Source organism: Pseudonaja textilis, chromosome 1 (genome assembly GCF_049901715.1).
Source record: "Pseudonaja textilis isolate UNSWEBS1 chromosome 1, rPseTex1.2, whole genome shotgun sequence".
Lineage (NCBI taxonomy): Eukaryota > Metazoa > Chordata > Lepidosauria > Squamata > Elapidae > Pseudonaja > Pseudonaja textilis.
The window spans coordinates 146,333,830-146,357,670 of record NC_141990.1 but is presented as its reverse complement, the minus strand read 5'-3'; the positions used below and the strand labels follow the sequence as shown (position 1 = coordinate 146,357,670).

The 23,841-nt window shown below is 37.8% G+C and overlaps 1 protein-coding gene across 3 annotated transcripts in view; it reads right to left on the bottom strand.

The window, feature by feature from the left end:
* Window positions 1–242: 242 nt before the first annotated feature.
* PLCB1 (phospholipase C beta 1) overlaps window positions 243–23,841 on the bottom strand; it is a 468,720-nt gene continuing 445,121 nt past the window's right edge. For 2 of the 3 annotated variants that reach the window (XM_026710474.2, XM_087918902.1), the window contains exon 32: window positions 243–2,852. In XM_026710474.2, the coding sequence (XP_026566259.1) occupies window positions 2,628–2,852 (225 nt within the window). In that variant the 3' untranslated portion in view covers window positions 243–2,627. Of the gene's footprint in view, window positions 2,853–22,435; window positions 22,502–23,841 lie in introns of all 3 variants that reach the window. The other variant, XM_026710475.2, reaches the window with a different exon arrangement.

Here is a 23,841-nt window from a genome sequence, read left to right as displayed (position 1 = left end):
TCCCACAGCCCCTGCAAGCCTCAAGCAATTAACTAAGGTTCTTGGCTACATGAAAATTGATTATACTTATTGGCGAAGTTTCCTCTAAATTCATGAGGAACAATGGCTAGGTTTGTTGGCAACTTCAACACAGCTCCTAACATGAAATAAACACAAAATGGTCCCCCAGCTGTGCAGTAAAAGGAAACATTTTCTAACACCAAGATGCTTAGGATCTGGATAATTATGACAATAAGTACAGATAATGTTAAGAAATTTTATTTGCCTCTGTGATGAAAGCACATAAATTACAAGTGGAGGAAACATCATGCCACAAAATTGCATAGGGTTCTTACAAAAAAATGTGAATTTTGCATCTAAAGGCTGAAAAATTAAATTATATACATGTTAAATTATTTTTTTTCTAAGTGAAAGCAAAACCACTATTTCCAATCAGCCAATCACATACATTATTTATACCAATGTTCAATAATGTTAGTTTCAAATGAAAGCAAGCCCTATCTAAAAGAAATCTTTCACAACCATGTTGACAGTTAAAATGTCCAAATTCTCTGTGTGAAGGTCTGTCGTAAGCTGCTAAAACAATTTTCAGTAGTGTAACTGAAGTATACAGTGGAGCCCAATGTAATTCAATGCAGCTCTATTCTCTATAGCAAAATGTCCACAGTAGATTATTTTGACATGTTTAACACATAACAAGGCAAATACATAGAAGGCACAAGACTCTCACATCATAGACTCCTTTTTCATTACCTTACTTTATTTCAAGTAATATTCATGATAAATGATGTATTACTGCAAGTTTTAACAATGCAAGATATACAGTATTACACACTAAAACTACAACTGCAAAAAGGGGCACTGTACAGATATTAAAAAAGTAAGTACAGTCAATGATCAGTTACAAATGTACTGAAAACTCTGTCAACCATTAACTTGGTAACTTTACATCATAAATTAAAAAGCTTATCAGAGTTTCTCCTACTTGTCTGAAACTGCAGTATACAAGCATGGCAAAGAAATACCTATAGAACTGTTATCAATACTGGATTGTTGTAGCCTGTCTAACTTGAAACAAATTTATTTAACTTTTATCTTAGAAAATGCAGCATTAAACTTTGACCCTTCCAGGTTTTTATATTTAATGATTAATAATATTGATCTTCAAAGTGCAAAAGTAGAATAAATGATAGGAGTCATCTTCTTAAAATCAAAATGTAATTTTTTCATTTCCATTATATCCTCTAAATTACTCCATAAAATGTAAGCAGTTTATCTTTTATATATACTCTTAACAATGTGCAACATTTCTTCATGCATGATGTAAATAATGGAAAAAAAAATACTGTTTAGCCAAAATTTTAGTTTCCCTATGTACACTTAGCATTTAATTCAATTTCTATTTTGTTTGATCTCTATTTATTGCTTGCAATTAAATAAAATAAGTTATTTTTACTGAGCTCCTGAGGGAAAACAAACTACATATATGCTGTTATGTATTCCAACTCCTTACCACTATCAGAACAAACTATAGTGTTTCAGTAATATCCACATGGTAGAACAGTAAGGAATGCTGGGGGTGGAACTGTAACTTTTGTAAGGTTAATTATATAAAAGGATAAAATTAATCAGATTTCTTTTATTCTCCCCCCCCCATTTTTTTTTAGATTTGAAACATGTACATTTCCATACACTTGGGAAATGGCATTTCTATGTGCGTTCCATAGATTAAAAAAGAAGGAAAGATATAATAGCACAAACCAGTTATTGAAAGCAACATTCTTGAATCTATCTTACATTTGAAAGTACTACAGAAGTCTGAATGAAAGATTCTGATTGTGCAACGATTATTTCATAACAGTATCAGTTATCTCTGATAACTGTATGAATCTCTTTCTTAAAGCTTTTAATTCCAGCAGAAGGGAAAGTTCAGTAAGAACTTGCCTGCGCTTTTGATTTGCAGAGACAGAATGCACATATACATATGTGAATTCATATCACATTTGAAGCATGTATAATCACATTATTATGTCTTGAAGAGATTTTGGCTTGGGAATATATTCTAGTAGTTACCACAGTTACAGAGAACTAACACTGATAATTCTCTGTCAAGACACAACCAGCACAGCCAACTATCACTGCACAGAAAGCTAAAGAAAAAAAAATGTTTTTTTTTCTCAAAGTGCCATTGTTAAGATGACAAAAGCTTCCAAGATGTATTTGCAAAGGAAGAAACAAACAATTACAGATACTGTGATAACCGTGGGTGGAATATTGTGTCACTCCTGTTTTATAAAGAGGTGGAAACACATTTACCTGCACAAAACATACTGGTCCCCAAAGAATGCTCCAGCCTTCTCATAGTTTAAAAATGACTGGTGTAAATATGGCCAGAGACATACTGACCTCTTAGTTTATGCCATTAAACTAAAAGGAAAAACAAGGCCTACAAATAGGATGTAATTTCCATACCCAACCCATTTGTTTTAGAAATTAGTACAATCCCAATAGAGGTCTTCCATATTTGAAGCTGCCCAATGGTCATTCAAAAAGAGGAACATTCCTGGGGAACAACATGGTAACTTGCTCTGTCAGAGTAATTTAAGACGGTGTCTTTGTGGGAGCTGTTAGAGAGGGGTATCGAACACTTTTCCTGGATTATCTTCTAGCTCTTCATTTTGCAGTGGTTTGTGGTTCAATTTCCCACCATCGGATGCCAGGGAAGAAGTTGTAGAGCTGTGATCTCCATCCTCACTGATTTTGCCTTTCATCGCTTCTTGAACAAATTCCAAGATTTCCAGTGGCAGTCTTTTGAATTTGTCTTGATATTCTTGATCAAGTTCAGCCTGTAACTGGAAATGACACCAATATTGTCATAAATAAAATCGCAAGGATTTGCCCCATGCTTTTTTAAAAAACAGTAGGAAAAAAAACATACCCTTGATTGACATTTTCAAATGGTGAAAGGGGAGGGACTGCATTTTTGTTATTTTTCCAGATGTGAATTTAGCATGATGGGGAGGAAACCTACCATTGGTTGACTTCCATTTCTTTACAGCATGCAGGAAGATTGTTCATGCACCAATAAGTCATAAAGCAACAATGTTGACTATTACAGCCTGCTTCCCCCAAACTCCATCATTCTGGATGCCTCGGTATCAAACATCTGCATCCAATGCTTTCCAAGTATGTTGGACCTACTCCTACAAAATACCATGTTACCAGGGAGATTCTGGGAACTAAAGTTCACCTTGCGGGTACTGGATATGTGTAAGATATCTTAAGTGTGGATAAACTTCATTTTGATACTTGGTATGAGATATGCCACACGACCAGCAGAAATTTAGCTGTTTCTGCCATCACTATGAAACTTGATGGGAGTAACATGCACTGTAACATCTTTGTATTAATTACTATTACTATTTAGTCTTGTTTTGGAAGACTTTGATACTGAGGAATATATGCTAAATCAAAGATAAAGTCAACTTTTATACAAAATGTAAAAAGCTCCACTGCTATAACGGACAGAACTGCATTTGCTGATTTACAAACATGTTAAATGTATTACAGTGCTTGAAAGAACACTTGTAATCTATGAGTAATCTAATACCAGTTGATATTTATTTGACAATTACATTCTTATGCAATAGGAATTAGTACTGAGCATGAATTAATGCAATAGCAGTTACTATTAGACACTTAACTGCTTATGAAACATAACAAATCTAGAGTCAAAAAAAATTTCTGAATGTTGAATTATGAGTAAAAAATCTCCATAGGAATTCAAATAGTAAGGCTAAACCATGATGTTCAGAATTGGGCAAACTACTGTACCATATTTGGAAATGAATTATTACTTTAAGTTGGTGACGCCTCACCAGAAAAACACTAATTATCATGAAGACAGAATTGTAATTGTGTTGGTGTTCACTCTTGAAGCTATTAGCTTGGCCTAATAGTCAATCGCAGCAGATTCAATTACAATGGTATTTTCTGAATTCTTCCCACGAGAACAGAAATAGGTATTTTAAAAACGCAAAGATAAACATTTGTTCTTTTCAATTTAAGAATAACAACTCTGCTAAATATTAGCATCTGGTTATGTCCTTCCACCAATAAAAATAGACTCATTACAGCTGAGATTCTCCACCACCCAACATGAATCCCCTACTTTATAAAAACTGAGAGACCCTCCAAATGCAGAGCAAATTCTGAGGTGCTTGGAAGGGCAACAGGGAGAGAGGGCAATGCATGATCGTAAGATTGCAAGTTCATATCATTTACCTGGAATAAGTTCCACAGAACTAAACAGGACTTCCCAGTAAAAAATCATTTATTATCAAGGTATAAAAATACTTGTAATAAATATTTGCATTTTTAATATCCAATGATCTGTTACTTTAGAATATATTTACCCAGAGGAAGCAAAGACTGTAAATATGGAACGTTTTTAATCATTAAAAGAAGACAAGATTATTTTTTATTATTTTTATAATAATATCAGAAGTAAATAGCTTAAATGTTTTAAAGATGCTGTCTGAGGAATTCCAGGGTTGAAATCCATACATCTTAAGGTCGCCAAGGTTGAGAAACACTGATCTAAATGGTATCCAAGATTCCAAGCCTTTTATAAAGCATGTATTAAAATATATAAAATAACAATGGCATCTTTGACCGGAATAGAGTCATAGCATGTATTAATAACTGTATCATAGGAGGGGATGAATAAAATCTCTCAAGCAATTTTCTCCATCTCCTGGAGTTAGCAGGGAATGAAGGTGGTCAAATCTTCTCATATTACCTTTTGCACTGAGTCTGCTTCCTTGAAACATTTTAAGTAATTTAACACTAGTACAGAAGTACAATTAGATGGGGCTCAGTGGCTAAGACACTGAGCTTATTGATCAGAAAGGTCGGCAGTTTGGTGGGTTGAATCCCTAGCACCGCGTAATGGAGTGAGCTCCCATTACTTGTCCCAGCTTCTGCCAACCTAGCAGTTTGAAAGCATTTAAAAATGCAAATAGAAAATTAGGGACCACCTTTGGTGGGAAGGTAGCAGCGTTCTGTGCACCTTTGGCATTTAGTCATGCGCCAAAGGTTTAGTCATGACCATGGAGACGTTTTTGGACAGCGTTGGCGCTTTGGCTTTGAAACAGAGATGAGCACCGCCCCCTTGAGTCGAGAACGACTAGCACGTACGTGCGGGGGAACCTTTATCTTTACCTTACAACTAGAAATAAAAAAAAAAATGGGGAAGAGAAGAAAACTTTAGAGGTAGTTTGGGAAACAAGAAGATTAAATTGTTCCACTGATGTTATATAGGTATTGTACTCCAAGGAGATAAGCTAGTGGCCCATGAGATTGTTGAAAAGTCATTATGAAAAACAGAATATCTAACCCCATAACTCAGTGCTAACCACAACCACCAATTACTGCACCAAGAAAGCAGTTATGTGAATCTGCTACCAGGCTGCCTCCAGATTTTTTTTTTTTAGATACATAGTGTTGGATCCCAAGAGCTGTGAGGCCTGCAGAAAGCCACCTCATTTTCATTAGTACTAATTGCAGAAGATATCAGTGAAAGTCATTTAATGCAGCTATTTGAGGAATACACCAGTCTCCAGGCTTTTATCCAATATAGTGGTATTCTTGAAGAGCCAATCACATAGTTTCCTACTCAAATGTCTTTCCTAAATATGGGGTGGCTGGTAAGGCCCATTATCACAGCTCACTGCTCTTATAAATACTAGTCACAGGCTTCAGGTATCTTGGAGGACAGAAATGTTTACCTTCCAGTGAAATAAATCTGGAAGTGTATTAGCCTTGCCAGATAGAGAATGGCAAACAGAAACAGTAAAGTAGCTGAAAGAGGAGAATCTTTATACTAACACAGGCTACATCGTTTCTTGTGCCCAATGACAAGAAAGTGCAACAAGGCAGGATTACATCTTTCAACAATTAAAGATGTCAGTACTACAGAAGATAGTTCAAAAGGGAATTTTCCTCCTTCAAAGATTAATTAGAGATAGTCCTTGACTTATGTCCACAATTTGCTAAAGCAAAACAGTTGTTAAGTGAGTTGCACTCCATATTACAATCTTTCTCACCACAGTTATTAAGTAATCTGGCTTCCCCATTAACGTTACTTGTCAGAAGGTCACAAAAGGTGATCACATGACCCCGGGACGGTGCAATTCTCATAAAACGGAGTCAATTGTCAAGCGTCTGAATTATGACCAGAAGGTGCTGCAACGATTGTAAGCATGAAAAACGATCATAAGTAACTTTTCTCAGTAGTAACTTTGTTGTAACATTGAACAATTACTGTTGTAAGTTGAGAACTACTGGTAATCTTTTTGAATACAGGTCATTCAAAGACTCCTGCAACATTTGGATGGCAATGAAATTACATATATTTCGATACAAATTTCAATGGTAAATATAAAGAACTTCCAGTATGATTTTGCACATTGATGTAGAAATATCAGATGGAAAATTTTGATTTTTTCCTCCTTTGTTGAGGACTCCACTCTTCATAATTGTAAAACCTCTGATCAAATATTTGAAAGAACTATATTATATATTTAAAATAAAAGGGTAGTTCCTATTTAAAGCCAAACAGTGAGGTGGTTATTTTGTAAATACTGATAAGAGTCATCTTATAAGGAAAATGGGTGGCATAAAAATTTAATAATAAACAAGTAAATAAGTGATATAAGCCATACAGTTTAAGATATTGTAATATTTTATCAATTGTTAAATATTTGCACAAGCAGCAATTAAAATGGTTTGCAGTACTAGAAAAAAACATGAATGAGGAAACAAAAGTTGAAAAGCAGCTGGAGGAAGTATACTCGCCCAACCCCACCTCTGTCTAAGGCTTTTGTGGTGTTTTACACAATCGTTTACAACATTTACTTTGTTATTTTACTTTTCCCAAGTTAATAATGAAGTTGTATCGGGGCTGCCACGAGTTTTTATTTTAAATAAAAAAACAAGGATGCATCACTGACAAGAGACATGAGCGAGGGAAGCAGCAATGCATATGTGCGCACGCGAGAGAGGTTTTCTAAGAAAATAGGAGAGCGTAGGGCCTCAACTCAATACCACTGAGTACCACTGACTCAACAGTATTTCTCAATAAACATGCAAAGTTGCAGTATATGGGCACCAGTTAGAGATTTTAGTTTTTTTCTAGTATTGTAAAGATGGAATGATTATTCACAAAGTACTCATTTAACTATCAAAATCATACACAGCCCTTCTCACTGTAGGTCTTAACTTTGATATTTAAAAAGAGGACTATTGTCTTATTCTGACATAAGACAGTAATTTGATCGCTGCCAAAGTTTTCATAGTGATAGCCAATTTAACAGGTACAGAAACACATGATGCAATTATCATGACCTGTGTAAGACATTCTCTAAACACACTACTTGTGAGAACAAAGATACGGTTAAATATTATGGAGAACAGCTAAACCAGTGCAAATATGAATGATAAGGAAAGCTGTTGGGTTATTAGATATTAAAACACAGAATACATGTTCACAATGTATCAAATGAGCTAACCTCCACCCTCAATCCGTAACTCACAATCTACCAAGGTTTGTTTGTTTATCCTGTTTAATTGTCAGATTACGTAACAAGAACTGTCAGTTATTTAAGTAGCTGTAAAGTCAACCTTTGAAATAAATTTTAAACAGATCTTGTGCAGTAAACCATAGGTGAAAATCTCAGGAAGTAACTGCAGACTATTTAATTACAGCAGTAAAAACGGTAGCTTTTTCTGTAAATACCATGCAAGAAGTAGTTATTTTTGATTGAAAAAAACCCACTGTGCAAATCTATTTAAAGGAGTCCACACTGATTAGGCACATATCGATTGTTTCTCATTAACAAGTATGGGAGGAACTGAGGGTTGTGTCTTGATGCTTGAATGTTACACTTTTGTTTCTAAATGTTTTGTTGAATTACCTGGGGGGGCCCTAGAAGGACTGACAAGGAAAGATGGTGGAGAATGGCGAATTTTGCATGATCCTATTAGTGACATTACATTGAACTAGCAAACAACTGGTTACTGTTAAACATAAAAAATGAGATATTTAAAATAGTCTTCACAGCTATTCCCTGAAGCAACAAATGTTAATTTTAAAATATGTAATAACAACCCCCCCAGATAATATTACAAAATAAGACTAAGCAATTAGAGCTTCAATTCCCATTACTGTTCCTGAAGTGATCTGTATAGATTTTCACCATTTGCCAGTTTTCCAGTGACATTTCATTCATTCATTCATTCATTCATTCATTCATTCATTCAGCACCTCCCCATCCTTCTTTGATGTATCCAACATAACCATTTCCACCCTACCCTAAAGTCTGGAAGACTCAACATGTACACAAGAACTTTCAGTTATTACATTCAGTGGAATGTAATAAAGTAAAAATAAATTATACAATTATTTGTTATCATTACTCATACATAGGAAGGAAGCTTAGGAAGCTTCTTCACAGCACCAGCAGTCATGTATCTGTCTGCCTTGAATCACATATTGCCAATTAATTATCCCATGTTTCTTTTCCAAGGTGTTAAATAAAATCCACCCTCTTGCTTAAATTAATTTTCACTCCACGCAAATTTAAGTATGTATTATTTCTCCAGTATGGCAATTAATACAGAGCTTAAAGAGGATTTTCAAAGTAGACACTATCAAGAAAATTTTAAATTGAAGAATAATGTTCACTTAATCATAGGTCTCTCTTAATTATTTTTGGGTGGGTAGAACTGGGGATAGTATATGAAGAATTTTATAGTTGCACAGTTCTTGTTGGTAATTTTAATCTATTGAAGATGAATATTTATCCAACAGATTTCATTCAGTTAAATCATAAACTCATCAATAATACTGTAGAGTCCTAAGAAAGACATTAAAAATCACACATACTCCAATATCATTGACAAAAATATTTTAATTACACCAATATATATATGGATGGTATATATGGATGGTATTGCCTTAGTGAGGGAAAGGAAACATGATGCTGATGGATCAAAATATTTTATCTTTCATGCATGTTTTTTTCTAAAGTAAAAACACATATGCAGAAGGTGCCTGTTGGCAAAGTTAGCTAATCTTTCATATTTCACACCATATGCTTTCCATCTTGAATTTTTACAGTTTTCATATAAGCATGTTAAAATACAATCTGTCAAGCAAAAACACTTATAAACTATATCTTATAATTAGACCCAAAAGATAACTACATGCAAGCCAAAACTCCAGCTCTCCAGAACATATCCTGTCCAACATGACAATATGTGCTTGAAAAACTATGTCACAACTCTCAGTATTGAATTTACTATAGCTGCAACACTCTGAAGAATCACCCTTTTCCTAAGAGGTCTGTAGGGGGCGTGCATAAGCACACCAACATGCCTACCGTCCCTGTCCTATTGTTTTTTTTCTAATATGTATCCATTTCATGTATTCATAATTATGTTTATATTTATACCTGTTGTCTTATAATCGCTTGACAAAAAAAAAAAAAGAAATAGAATGTAGTGGCCCAACAACAGGGAACTACATACTGCCACATACACTTTGCTCTTGCTTTTAACCTTCTTTTGCTAATCTAGTGCCGTTGTTTGAGTTTAATTAATAATCTTCCCTGGATGCATTTATATAAAAGATTACTATCAAGCTGACCATTATATAGAATTTTTCTATCAGATGAAACATAACAATCAACAGAGTTTTAACTCCACACGGTTTGTAATTAAATGATCAAGATATTTAGTGATTCCTGAAATCTCAGATGCAAATCATAATAATCTCCCTAAATATTAATGTTATAATGCACTTTTATGGTTCAAGTGATTCAATTAGTGTTTTTTTTAAATTACACTATTCCAGTCAAATCAATTTTATTGCATAGGCCCTGATGACTAGAAATAATAGACTATGTAACACAGTTTTTTAAAAAGCGGTAACAAAATGGCTGAAATTGCCAAAAAAGCTTAGTTTAAAAAGTCAAAAAATTATCCTTCATAAAGGCTATCCAAACTGAAACAAGTCTGCCTATAATTTATTGACAATGTTTGTTTTCCTCTTATATGATTAGTTAAAATTTGGTTCATTCCTTTGATTAAGTACAGTCCCATACTTGATGTTCATATATTTGTGTGTGTGTGTGCTTTAAAAATGCAGTTTTTGCTCCCTTGGGAATTATATAAAGGATATGAAAGAAGTCGGCAAATCAAATTAGTTTCCTCATTTGTTCCTCAAGCAGCATGTAGAAAATCCTTCTGATTACTGCGGGTGCCATTTGCATAGCTGTAAACATTTATAGAATACTAATTTTCTGTATTCAACTGTTAGAATTTCAAAATTCTTCCTGAAGCAAGAAAAAGCAAAGATATCAAAATAACAAGACTTTCTAATTACAACTTCATCTTGGATATCCTTAAAATTGGACTCTTGGAAGCAATATTAATCTATTTTTGGTACGTCAAACTATGTGCAGTCCCACATTGAGTGAATGATGATTAACCAGAAATGCTGTAATTTGTATTTCCTCCTCCAAGAACGTATGTAGGAAGATGCTGATTAGCTTGCAGTGATATATGTAGATGGCATTTTGCTTTGCACTTGAAAATTCTTCCAAATAAGTTGCTTATAAATTATCCTAAATGTTCTTACAAACAGGGTTAGAGGAATTCCTGAAGTTGATTTAGATTTCACAAATGGCTGCAGAGCTGGACAAGACTGATGTTTTTCATTAATAACACTGATTTCAGTGACCCAAAGTGGGAATATCTGAGTCGGCTCACTAAAGGCTGATTTAGGGTCCTACCCAAATGAAGATTCCATGTTCGGTGTAATTCTGAATATGGGCTGCTGAAGGCTGCTCTGTGCTCTCCCTTCATGTCCTTCCCCTGAGATCTGTCTGAGCATGTTGCCAACAGATCCTGGATTAGAGGGACCCTTAGCCTAAAGTTGATCAAAAACCTGTTTGTAAAATATAGCCATTGCAATGCATTGTAATCAGTGTAAAAAACTTATTGGGATGGCTTTCTCCTAACACAAGCATCTCTTGTTAGGTTGAAAACCTGAACTTGCTTCATTCTTCTAACCTGCAGTTTCAAACTTTTTCGGGCCATTAAAAAACTTCTTCAGTATAAAACTTCTTGGAATTCCTGATAAAAAAGAAAAGGTGTTATGATAGAAAGTTGACAATAAAACATGCTAAAACAGGGGTCTCAAACTTTCGGCCCGCGGGATGATAGCCTGTGGTCCCCACCGTGATATGAAAGTATAATATTAGTGCGGCCCACAGGGGGAATGGACCTCTGAAGGAAGTCCCGCCCGCCGTTCCTCGCTGTGGCTTCTTCTCCACCCTGAACTTTAACAAGTCCAAGTACAGGTCCAGACTTACTGATGATCATCTTCAAGCCATACTGAGGGTCTCAAGTGCCTCTTCTCTCAAGCCAAAAGTGGCTCAGATATGTGAGAGGAAGCGTTGTCAAGTCTCTGGCAGCAAGGAGTAAGCTGGAGAAGCCATGTTCTGAGGAACTGTTCATGATCTTCATTCAATGTTCCATTCATGTGTTCAGGACAGTTCATGTATTGGAGAAATCGTTAACTGTTGATGACATCTGAGGATATTTTTTTAACAACGTTTTTTGTGGAATCCCTTATGCAGCCCAGCCTCACCCAGACTCTGCCTCCAGCAGCCCCCAGGCTGTTTGAGACCCCTGCACTAAAAGGTGTGTTAATTTCTGCCCATCCATAATGAAAGGACCAATTAGGAACCACTGGCAGATGGAAATCCTTGCTCTGCCCACTGAAAGCTTTTCATCTGGCCTTGTTTGGGAGAAGAGGTGAGAGGCAGTGTTGAGGTAGGATGCAAAACATGGCAGTTGTGGCTCCCCCTTCCCTTCACCCGGTGAATATTATGTGGTTTAGGCATTTTCCTAAGTAAAGATTATGGTCATCGTGTTCACCTTTCTGGCTATAGCTTACAAAAATTCCCATGGACACAGGTGTTATCATTTGATTCTCATGGAACCCCCTCAAATTCTTATAGAAATTTAAGGCTCCATGGAACAAGAGTGGGGGGACGGGGGACGTGCTTTAGCTTAATCTTTTTGTTTTATTCTTTGCCTCCTCCTGATTCCTGATTTGCTTAAAGCAAAGGACACACAAGGGAGATATAGCTATATGTCACGGTTTGTGGGAACGATGCTGCCTAGGGAACAATCAGATGGAGAGTGAAGAGGGAGCCTGCATCTGCATAATAGCAGAGAAAGAAACTCAGAAAGGATCTCCATAACTTAGGCTATAAAAACAGACAGAACATACGTACTTTCAGACTTGCATAATTCTGTTAATGTAGTTTGACAAGAAAGCTGAATTAGATTATCTGTTTATATTTCTTGTCTTTCCCCTACCTGGGAAAGCTGACACTACATTTCTTCTGGCTACAGCTAAAATAGTGGGAGAAGCAGCAGATCCACAGACCAATGATACAGTTCCTTTTCCCATATGAAGTACTTGGTTGCTAAACTATTTCTGACAAACAATTTGTCTTCTGAGAAATTCAGGAGGGATCCAGGAAATATTCTGAAACAGTAGGTTAAAGTCCCCAGCAAGAACTTGGAGATAATAATGTCATAATTGGATTGGGAGTTTCTATTATGAGTGGCTTTTTCTCTCTGTCAAAACTAAGGATATATAAAATCTAATGGTCACTAAAAATATTCTCCACAGAATTCTTCCCGAAGCAACATTATCATAAGAATAAATTTATTCTTCCCACACATTCTTTATCTTTAAATATGTAGTCTCTCACCAATTCTAGCTGGGTCCTATATGTAAGTTGTTAGCATTTCATTTAATTGTTGTTAAACAATTGAGAAAAATTAAACAGTTAACAGCATAAAACAAAATGATTACTGCCCATCGTCATAAGGAATGCAAAGCACCACAATTTAATGTTTAAAGAATTACCCTTTTACAGAAGGGAGTGCTGGAGCTAGTGGATTGCAGCATTTTCTTTTTTTTTAGGTATGCAGTAGAACAGGGGTGTCAAACTCAATTTTATTGAGGGCCACATCAGGGTTGTGTTTGACCTTGGGGGTTGGGGGGCATGGGTGGGGTGGGCATGGCCAGTTTGACATCACTCGTGTCAGGGGAACCTGTGGTGGCCCGGACAGGGCCAGGGATCCTCCTGTAGCCCTCTGCCAGTGAAAACGGAGTTTAGGAGGGTTGTGTGTGGCCCTCCTGGGCTCTGCTTTTGACCGCGATGGCCTCCTCCAGCCCTCGTCGGCACCATTTTCCTTGGCAGAGGCACAGTTCCGGCCCACAGGGCTTGAATTTGACACCCCTGCAGTAGAAGGCTGTGTTTGACGGATATTGCATTTTTCTCCTTACTGTCCTATTTTAATCTTGAATTACTAGAAAAAAAAATCTGTAATGTTTGGAGGTTACTCATTTATTTTTAATAACAATACTTTGAACCTAAATTTGAAATGTGTCTTCATGGTTTTAAGAATATCCTATGTTTGGAGTTGAGAAGACGCATAGTCAGCATGTCAGATCATTAGAAATCACTGAAATCCAGGACATTTTTTTGAAGAATCAGTGAAAAAATGGGTGGGGGGAACCGTTTCACAAACAACCTGTTTTCTTTGAGTCTATTTTATACAAACACACCAAGAGACACATTTTAATTACCATTTCTTCCTAAATGCAAAGGTTTTAATTTAATACATTGTGTTCAATTTGGCTCAACTTGACAGCTAAGTTTTGCTTTAAGGCTTATGTCCACAACCGATATGACATGACTAGATTGGTCTCCCTGTCTATTTTCTCCCCAACATCCATCACATGCCATCCACAGTTCAGAAATACACGAGACACTTGAGCAGCGAGAAGGAATCTGTTCCATTCTGGATATTATTTTGTCATTTGATGGATGTCATTGGATGTGTCTCCAAGCCAATCAATAAACACAATTGAATCAGGAAAGAAGGATTGTAAAATATTTAAGAGCTTGCTTATCCAAAAATGACCTTTATATATTTATGTGGCAGAGTTGTCAAATATATATGGTGTTCGTAGGACTCCTGTATCAAAAGCTGGACTGGGCGGTCTTGGTTTGTCAGGAGACATCCATATATATCAATTAGAAAACAAGGAACCTTTCTTTAAACAGCAGAATTGACTAGAAGAAGTGCCAAGAGTTCAGGCAGCTCTCAAATCCCCCTCCCCCGAGATCTACTGTATTTTTCCAAAACTTATCAAATTTATTGTGACACAAGGGGAAATACTTAAGTAAATAGCTAGAACATAGGGGTTATCTTGCTTTATTTTTTATTTTTAATAAATCTGTAAATAGAACCAGATCCTGTTTTTGTCCTAACCTCTTCCGTTATGTTTTGGAGGTTGATCTCTGACATGCTACACTGAGGTTAGGTTTGCCAGGTCTGGGTTGCAAAAGAATACTTTTTCTATATCCCTTTGCTGCCTTCTGATGGTTGCTAGGATTTTTGCAACCACAATATAGTGACTTTATTTGAAGTCCATGTATGGTCATATTCATCCTTGTCCCCAAGTCATATAGAGAAACAGATAACTTTATTCCAACTCAGCACACTTACATTTGGTTCAATTTCCTTACGCTTTAGATATGAGCTATGAATGTCCGTCCTTCCTTCCTTCCTTCCTTCCTTCCTTCCTTCCTTCCTTCCTTCCCTGCTACAACCAAAACACTCTTGGTGCCTTATAGGCCTTATGCACAAAACTTAAAACCGATCATAACATGTATTACCTATAGCTTTGTAGGCCCAATAAATTGGTGTTAATATGCTCCCAGTGAGCACCAATAAGCACTTGAAAGCTGTTGCATTTTGGAACAGCTTCACTTTCTGAATAGCCTACAAGGGTAATTCCATTTAAAGCACAATGTAATATTCAAGTTGAAGGATAATGAAGGAATGAATTGCTATAGCCAGATCTCTTGCTCCTGAGAGCACCACAACTGGCAAACTGAGCAGTAGCCTTGAGTCCAGAAGGATACACCCCCAAACACCTACCACCCACATCACATACCTGCACCTTCATGGGTAGCGCCTGCTCATCAAGGAATAAACCTGATGGCAACGGAAACTCCCCACGAACAGCACCTTCACCCAACTAGGATTCAACTTCAGCCTATATAACTTGTAGCCTCGTGCATTGGGAAGGGACACCAGAAGCGTCTTTCTCTCTCTAAAGCACAACGTAGTGGTTTCAATTAGATTTAAAAAGCAGGAAGAACAGAAATGATGCCCGCTTCACCTCACTATTGGGCCAATCTCTCTTCCCCCATTCCATTATCACAAACTGAAACTGCTCACTGAGGAAGGAATGGAACCACTGCAAAACAAAAATCTCTATTCCCAACCCCCCATGGATGGTCCAATCAGATACCATGGTGGACAATGTCAAATTCAGCAGTAGTTTTATCTATGTGAGCATTTTTTTCTTGGAAATAAAAGAATTATCTGATTTTCTGAGAGCTTCCTCCAAAGTGGTAGTATTAGTGCAAGCATGATAACGGTATCATGCACAAGGCTACTGCCGCACACCCCTCCCCAGAAATTTGGTTCCTTGTACATAGAGCTCAGATATGACTTCAGTTCTCTTATTCCTGTAGCATATTATTATTTTGCAAATTAGATGATCCTTAAAAATAGTTTGCCGTTTCTCTATTTCTTCAGAGTTTCATGAGTCAAGGGTTCACATTCATGAGTTTTTGAATGTGTCCCTATAAAAGAGATGTCTTTGACTCCTTGACTTGTTGAGCTATCCTTCAAGTGTAGCAATTGCCTTTCCATGTCAGGAAAGTCTGATGTTTGATTCATAATAAAACCAATAAAACCTCACTAGCAATTAGAGAACTATGAATATCATGACGGAGAATTGAGTTTTGGTATCACTGCAATGTTCGGGAGGGTTGCAAGAAGTATTGTCCTCTGAGAAGAGGAAACACTGAGGATAGAAACTAAGAAATGTTTCATTTCAACCTTGAATTACAAATATTCTCCTTTATTGAAACTTGTATTTCTTTAGTCAAGAGAGGAGTCCCTGTTCAGTCATATATATGTGACCTCGGGTGAGGTCAAGCATACAGCCTCCATGTCTTTATTGCTAAAAAAAGCAATTATAATAGGGGAAACATCTTGTAAGCATCTTTGGTGAAGTGGTTTAGTTTGTGGGCATGTGTACAAAACACCTTTAAACTACTCTGGACATTAAACATGTGCACTGTCTTGTTATCCCATTCTACACATCTTTTTAACATTCTGAATACCCCTAAGATTAAGCTTTGTGAATGCAGAATGATGGCTCCTTTGAGCTAGTAGGAACTGAAATTCCACATCTCCTTGGCACAGTATGCTTAACTCCTGAGAAGCTGCCAGCGTTGGCTAAGAAGCATGCGGATGAAGATATAGAATGGCAGGAACATATGTAATGAGAACCAGTTGAAAGATTCTCATTAGCTTTCTTGGCTTTCTCTCCTAACTCCCTCTGCATGTTTAAATACTACTACAAAAGTTCTTCCAGGGATCTAAAACAAAGGTCTTCAAACTTGGCAAGTTTAAGACTTGTGGACTTTAACTCCCAGAATTCCTGAGCTAACATGACTGGAGGAGGAATTCTGGGAGTTGAAGTCCACAAGTCTTAAAGCTGTCAAGTTTGAAGACCCCTGGTCTAAAATGAATCTTGGGGGAAACAGGTAGGGAGAGAAGGCTGGTGGTCTTTTTTTTATAATAAACTTTTTTATTTTTATTTTATAAACATTCCATCTTTTCTTTATACAGTGTGTAGTCTAGGTACCAATGTCTTGTGGATAATATTTTTGGTTAATACAATTTCCTTACCATAACAACAACAATTACATTACATTCTTATTTTGAAGAATATATCTTCAATATATATTATTTTCACATAATATATCTTATCATTGTAACCTACCCTTTTTTAGTTCCTTCCTCTCTATATTCATATATATCCTACATGTATGTATGTATGTATGTATATGTATGTATATGTATGTTCGGGTATTTTCCCACGTCATTATAGTTGCGCTTTTAAAGTTGTAGCAATGTTTCGGAAGAATCTCATCTGCCATCATCAGGCTTCTGTATTGTGTTCGTCTGTGAGTCAGACTGTATTGTCAGAACACAGTACAGAAGCCTGATGATGGCAGATGAGATTCTGCCGAAATGTTGCTACAACAACTACAATGACGTGGGAAAATACCTGAACAAAGCAATATATATATATATTGCAGGTCTTGGCGTGTTCGGGTCTTTTCCCGTGTAAGATTGAGAGCATCTTGGCAACATTTCGACGAGGTCCCACTCGCCATCTTCAGGCTGGTGCTTTCGGCTTCATGCTTGTGCGAGCAAAGCATGATCGGAGCTGCCGTCTCCCTATATATACTGGTAGGGTGGTTGGCTGTGTTGTCATTTCTTGATTGGTTGATGGAGTTGCTGTTTGCAGATTGGTTACCTTTTTCGTAAGAACATGTGTGGCTGAGGTATTGGCTGTGTGTCTATCAGCCTCCTGTGTTGTAACGACCTGGATAATGGGCTGTGTGATGACCTTCTGAGTTCTATTGTTGTGGCATCCTGGGTCTTGTGCTGTAATCTCCTGGGTCGTTGGCTGTGTTGCAACATCCTGAGGTTTTGTGGTGTAACCTCCTGAGTTCTGTGATGTGATATCCTGAGCGGATGGCTGTGATATGACGTTCTAGGTTTTGGTTTGGTTCCGAGTTTGAGGCCTGGATATGTGTTCATGGCGTGTGTCCGTTTGCTTGGTTTGGGGTTTGGGGTGTGTGGCAGCTGGTGATGCAGCCGTGGTCTGGTTTCTGGACGGTGGTTGTCTTCTGTCTATGGGATGGGTTTGGGTTTGAATCTGGTGAGGGTCATGTGTTGTTTTGGGTCCAGTGTTGGTTTTCGTGGATGTAATATATCTATATCTCTCTATATTTGTTTCCTTAAGTTTTTGCGGGTATTTATATGTATGGTATTCAGCTTTGTTTGGGTATTTTCCCACATCATTATAGTTGTGCTCTTAAAGTTGTAGCAACATTTTGGCAGAATCTCATCTGCCATCATCAGGCTTCTGTATAGTGTTTGTCTGTGAGTCAGACTTTCACAGCTGTTTCAGTTTTAAATTTGGTGCTAGCCTACTGCTGTCCCAGAATGGTTTTTTCTTCATCCTGATTGGTTGGGAGTCTTGGTCTGTGTTTATTGGTCTTGGAGTTTACTGTGTTCTGTTTGATTGGTGTTTCTAATATCTTCTGTCTGTTTTGTAGCTTTTTTTGTCTTAATTGGCTGGCAACATTGTGTTTCCTGGCTGGCAACATTGTATTGGAGGCTTTTAGTGCGGCTTGGCTCCGAGTAAATGGACGGCTATCATTTATTAGGAAGCTAGGTTTCATATGGGTGCCTGGTTGGGGTGTGTTTGAGCTGGAGGTATCAGGGAGAGTCTGTTTGTGTCCAGGTGTTTGCCTGGCTTATGGTGTGGAGATTTTTTTGAGAGTACAGGCTGGGATGGTACAGAATTATCAGAGAAGCCATAGAGGTTGAAAAAAAAAAGACCTGAAAGCATGAATAGAAGAGATGACTCCACCAGACTGTCAATTATCTGGAAGCCTGCACTCTCAAACAAAAAAAATCTCCAGATGAAACCTAGCTTCCTAATAAATGATAGCCATCCATTTACTCGGAGCCAAGCCGCACTAAAAGCCTCCAATACAGGAAACACAATGTTGCCAGCCAATCAAGACAAAAAAAAGCTACAAACAGAAGATATTAGAAACACCAATCAAGGAGAACACAGCAAACTCCAAGACCACAGTCCAAGACTCCCAACCAATCAGAATGAAGAAAAAACCATTCTGGCACAGCAGCAGGCTAGCACCAAATTTAAAACAGAAACAGCTGTGAAAGTCTGACTCACAGATGAACATTATACAGAAGCCTGATGATGGCAGATGAGATTCTGCCAAAACGTTGCTACAACGTTTTGGCACAACTATAATGATGTGGGAAAATACCCGAACAAAGCTGAATAGCATCTATATATATCTATATCTCTGTATCTCTCTCTCTCTCTCTCTATCTATATCTTCTATGTTAGGCTAGTGCTCTTAAGAATTCATTAGTTCAGCAGTTCAGCCTTCATCGACTGAATGCCTTCAGCCCATTGTTTGGGTGAGTCCAAATGTTTCTTAAGGCCACAATCCAAAACAGATTCATTCAGATAAAGCCACATTGGATACTGAACTTTATTCTCAGTAAGTATTCACAAGATTTCACCAAAAATGAATGTTTGATTATTCCAATTGGATTAATTCTGTTCATGATATTTCTTGGAATTCATTTTTGGGATAAAATAATTAAATAAATACAAGCTGTGATATATTTCCAGGCGGCTGTAGATTTTCCTTATTAAGAGATCTGTCCCATACTGACCAAATATCTGAATGCTTGAACTGATTATGAAGTCAGTTATGATTTTCCTCCAACTGAAATTACCGTATATACTCGAGAATAAGCCGATTTTTTCAGAACACTTTTTGTGCTGAAAAAAACCCCCTCAGCTTATACTCGAGTGACAGATTCCCCTCTGGAAAAAAAATGGTGTGGAGCTCCAGAGCTGGGCAGCTGCTTCCCTGCTTCCATGTTTCCTTTGCAACTTGTAAGCATGGGGGTAATCGGAAGCAGAAAAGTTTTTGCATGAGGATATATTGTTTTTTCTTTTTTAAACTGTTTTTAGTGGGGGGGAAAGACCCACCGTCATGTGAGAATGCTCCAGACACGAAATCTATCCACCCGAAAATAAGTGTGTGTGTGTGTGTATGTGTGGAGGGGGATTTTAACAGAGGGAAGACATAGGGAGAAGGCAAAAGTGATGGAAGATCCTTCAGGGGAAACTGAGGGGGAGACTCACCCTTGGTCCAGATGAGCCCCCTTCCCTGTCCCTAAGGAAGCAGAGGCAGCCAGCAAGGGCAGGCAAGCCCCACTTTGTGGACTCCATCTGTCCTCGTTCCCACCCACCCACCCAAAGCCACGAAGTCCCCCAATTGCACAGCCCAGAATCGCCCTCCCCTCAGGGGGCAGCAACGACGCCCGGTGTTTCCCGAGACAAGAAGCTCCGCCGTGCAATGAAAGCGCCCTGGCTCTAGGCTCAGAAAACAACGCAAGCCGCCACCACCACCTCCTCCCGAGCGGACTGAAAGCAGCTGGGGCTGAGGAAACGAAGCCAAGCGGAGCCGAAGCCACCTCGGCTCGCGTTGTTTTCTGAGCTCGCGAGCCTAGAGCCGGGGCGCTTTCATTGCACGGCGGAGCTTCTTGTCTCGGGAAACGCCGGGCGTCTTTGCTGCCCCCTGAGGGGAGGGCGATTCTAGGCTGCGCGATTGGGGGACTTCGTGGTGGTGGGTGGGAGTGAGGACGTTGACTTTAAGCGCTGCTGACCGAGTGTTTCACAAATACCAGTGGGACCTCCGCCCACCACCACTCCTCCCTCTTTTGCCTCCTTCCTTCTGATCAATCAGGTTTTCCCAGTATTTGCTCACAGCTGCGTTTTCTCTTCTGCCGTGCTAGGCATTGAACATGGGGATTTCTGATTCCCCTTACACGCACGTGGATATGCCGCGGGGCGTTTTCTTCCACTGACTTTCATGATAGTGAGATTGTTCCCCAAATTAATTGATTCACTAACCCAAAAGAAGAAGATGATGACAACAGTGGGAGGCAGGAGTCACTCTCTCCCTTGCAAGAAAAAAGCAAGAGCCGTTCTTATGATCTCTCTCTCCAGAATACAGTCAAGCCCTTTCCAGCACGCGTGATTTTGCATTTGCAAGGTGCAAAGTGGCGGTGGCGGATTGCGTGTGCTGGAAAGGGCTTGACTGTATTCTGGAGGGAGAGAGAGATCATAAGAACGGCTCTTGCTTTTTCTTGCAAGGGAGAGTGTGACTCCTGCCTCCCACTGTTATCTTCTTTTGGGTTAGTGAATCAATTAAACCTTTCATGATCGTGAGATCGTTTCCCAAATTTCCCTTAAAACAGGGAAGAAATCAGAAACAAACCTTTGGACTGAGAATAAGCCTGTTCCTATGATGCCATTTTTGTTCACTGCAGCGTGAAAAGTGTGAAAAAGCACACTTCTTTTTCTTCATCTTCTTTTTCCCTATTTACTGGTCTCTTTCAAAGAGGAAATTGTGAACATCAAACTTATTCTCAACTGTCCTAGTGAAAGTTTTTATTGGTATCTATTTTTATTTTTGAAATTTACCAGTAGCTGCTGCATTTCCCACCCTAGGCTTATACTCGAGTCAATAAATTTTCCCAGTTTTTTGTGGTAAAATTAGGTGTCTCGGCTTATATTCGGGTCGACTTATGACTCGAGTATATATGGTATATGCTTTATTACTGATGAAGGAAGCCCCTGAACCTAATGAAGATTATATCTCAGGAGGCATGGATAGGCCTGCATTGTAAATCCTGAGAAGTTCTTTGTTGGCCTGCTTGACAAATATATCAGCAGGTATTCTAAATAGTGTCTTTGTACAATCACTTTGTAAAGCTAACTTAAAAGCTCTAGATTTGCTTGTTAGCATTTTGGCCAATTTCCTGAGATGAAATCTTAATTGCTATTTCAAAGAATTACTCCTGGTACAACAGAATGCAGTTATTCCATTATAAATGCAGTACTATATACCACTTATCTTAGTAGCTACTGACACAACCCAGGGAATGTATGCAATCTGTAACTCTTGGGTTTCATGTGGCTCTTGTTTTGCTTTAATGAGACCCTTGGTTTATATATACTGTATTTACAGGTGTTAAATCTAAGGCTTTTTTAAAAAAAAAACATTTTGTCATCAGGAAGTGAAAGAAGGGGTGACACAACCCATATTTGTATATACCTCTCCACTGTCTGTTTCAGCCTGCCCTCCACACCAGTGTGCCCTCCCCAGCAGATTTCCTTTGAAAGAATTTAGCTTTTGCCAAATAAAATGTTGACTATTCAACACATAATATAAAACTGAATAGCATTTCTGAACTTTGTGCTTCATGGACACTATAGTTTTATCATTGTATTCATTAATTTCTACTGCTCATAGTTTCAAAGCAAAGTTTATTGGAAGGATTGAAATTAGCAGGAAGAGGAAGTTAAGATCAACAGTTGATTATTATTATTTTTTAAAAAGGGATCATATTGGTTAAATAATCAATAGGTAATACCAGAAATTCAAAACATGCAAAGGTATGGGGATGAATCAATGGCTTTTATGTTAGGATATATATGTATATATAGATAAATATATAGTGGTTAGTTTTACTAGAGAAGAAAGGCAAATGTTTCACTCACTTTCACTAGTCTCATACTCCATTTCTACTTCTGTTTTTCCTCCTCTCCTTCTGGTTCTTCTATGCTCTTTAAAACAAATCCAAGGATCGTTTCAATTTTAGACGAATAGCAATGACTAAACTAGCATATGACATTTTTACATGTAGCAGTCAGTATTTTTTAAAAACTTAACAAATAAGAAAAAAAGTCCATGAACGCAATTTAGTTTAATTTGAATCATTTCTCCGATTGGTGTCCTCTCCAATAGGTACATGTGTGTACGTGCACACGTACACAGACATACCAGGCAGTGAATCCACTCTTGTCTACTCTAATTAGTTTAAAGACAATTTTTTCTCCAAGTCACAAATCTGTATGACAAGCAGAAAACAAAGCTTAAGAGGAAGGAAGATATCCCTGCAAGGATAATGGCATCCTTCACAACAGGGAACAGATCCATCCATCATTTGGGATTTTCTTCTAGTACAGCTAAAGTCAGCCACAATTCAAATAAGACAATTTTTTGACAGAAAATCTGCTAAACAATCAAACAGCTCCAAACCTAGAGAAGCTAAATTGGCATCTCCCCTCCTACCACCCCATCCCACCCCTCATCTTATACTGACATACTACATTAATGAAAATTCTGTATAGGAGAAAACCATTGCATTTTTGCTTTCCAGGAACGTATCTCACAGTGGTTAAAAAAATTATCAGTGTAGAAGTAATTAGGTAGACCCTAGGAGCATAAGAAGCATACGGCTTAGCATTTCCTGCTTTGAATTTTGTATGACTAGAGTTGAGGTGCAGGGGAACGGATTGTAATGTATCTGGATTTAAAACGTTTCTGCTATAATACACACAAGATATTTTCTTCCAACTGGAAGTGAGTCTTCTACTTCACTACTTACCATTGATGCTGTTTAAGGAGGAAATGACTTGAAAGTGAGTACTTGCCTAAAAATAAGCTCCATTTAATTCAGTGGGAATTATTTCTGAATACAAATAAACTGTTCTCTCAAATATTATTTTCTTCTCAGAGGGAAAGTAGTTTTCTTCCATATAGAGTGTGTGTGTGTGTGTATCTATGTGTGTGTATATAGCATGTGTTCATGTGTGTTATGTATGTGTACCCTTTTGAGAGCAGGCAACAGAATTTCTTTTTTAATGTGTGCCAGTGTACCCACAGTAGAAAATGACAGTAAAGGTTATCTTTCTGTATGTAATGAAAGGATGGCACTGCCCATTGTTTTCTGCGAGGTGCATTCCATACATAAAATCGAGAGGATGTCTCTGCTGAGAGCAGGTTGTTCATTCTGATATCTCCATTTAAAAATATGCAGCTAACTCTTTTCAAGAAGTACATATTCAGCTCAACTTGGGTAAGTCAGACATGAAGAGAAAACAATTTTGGGATAACAGCCCAT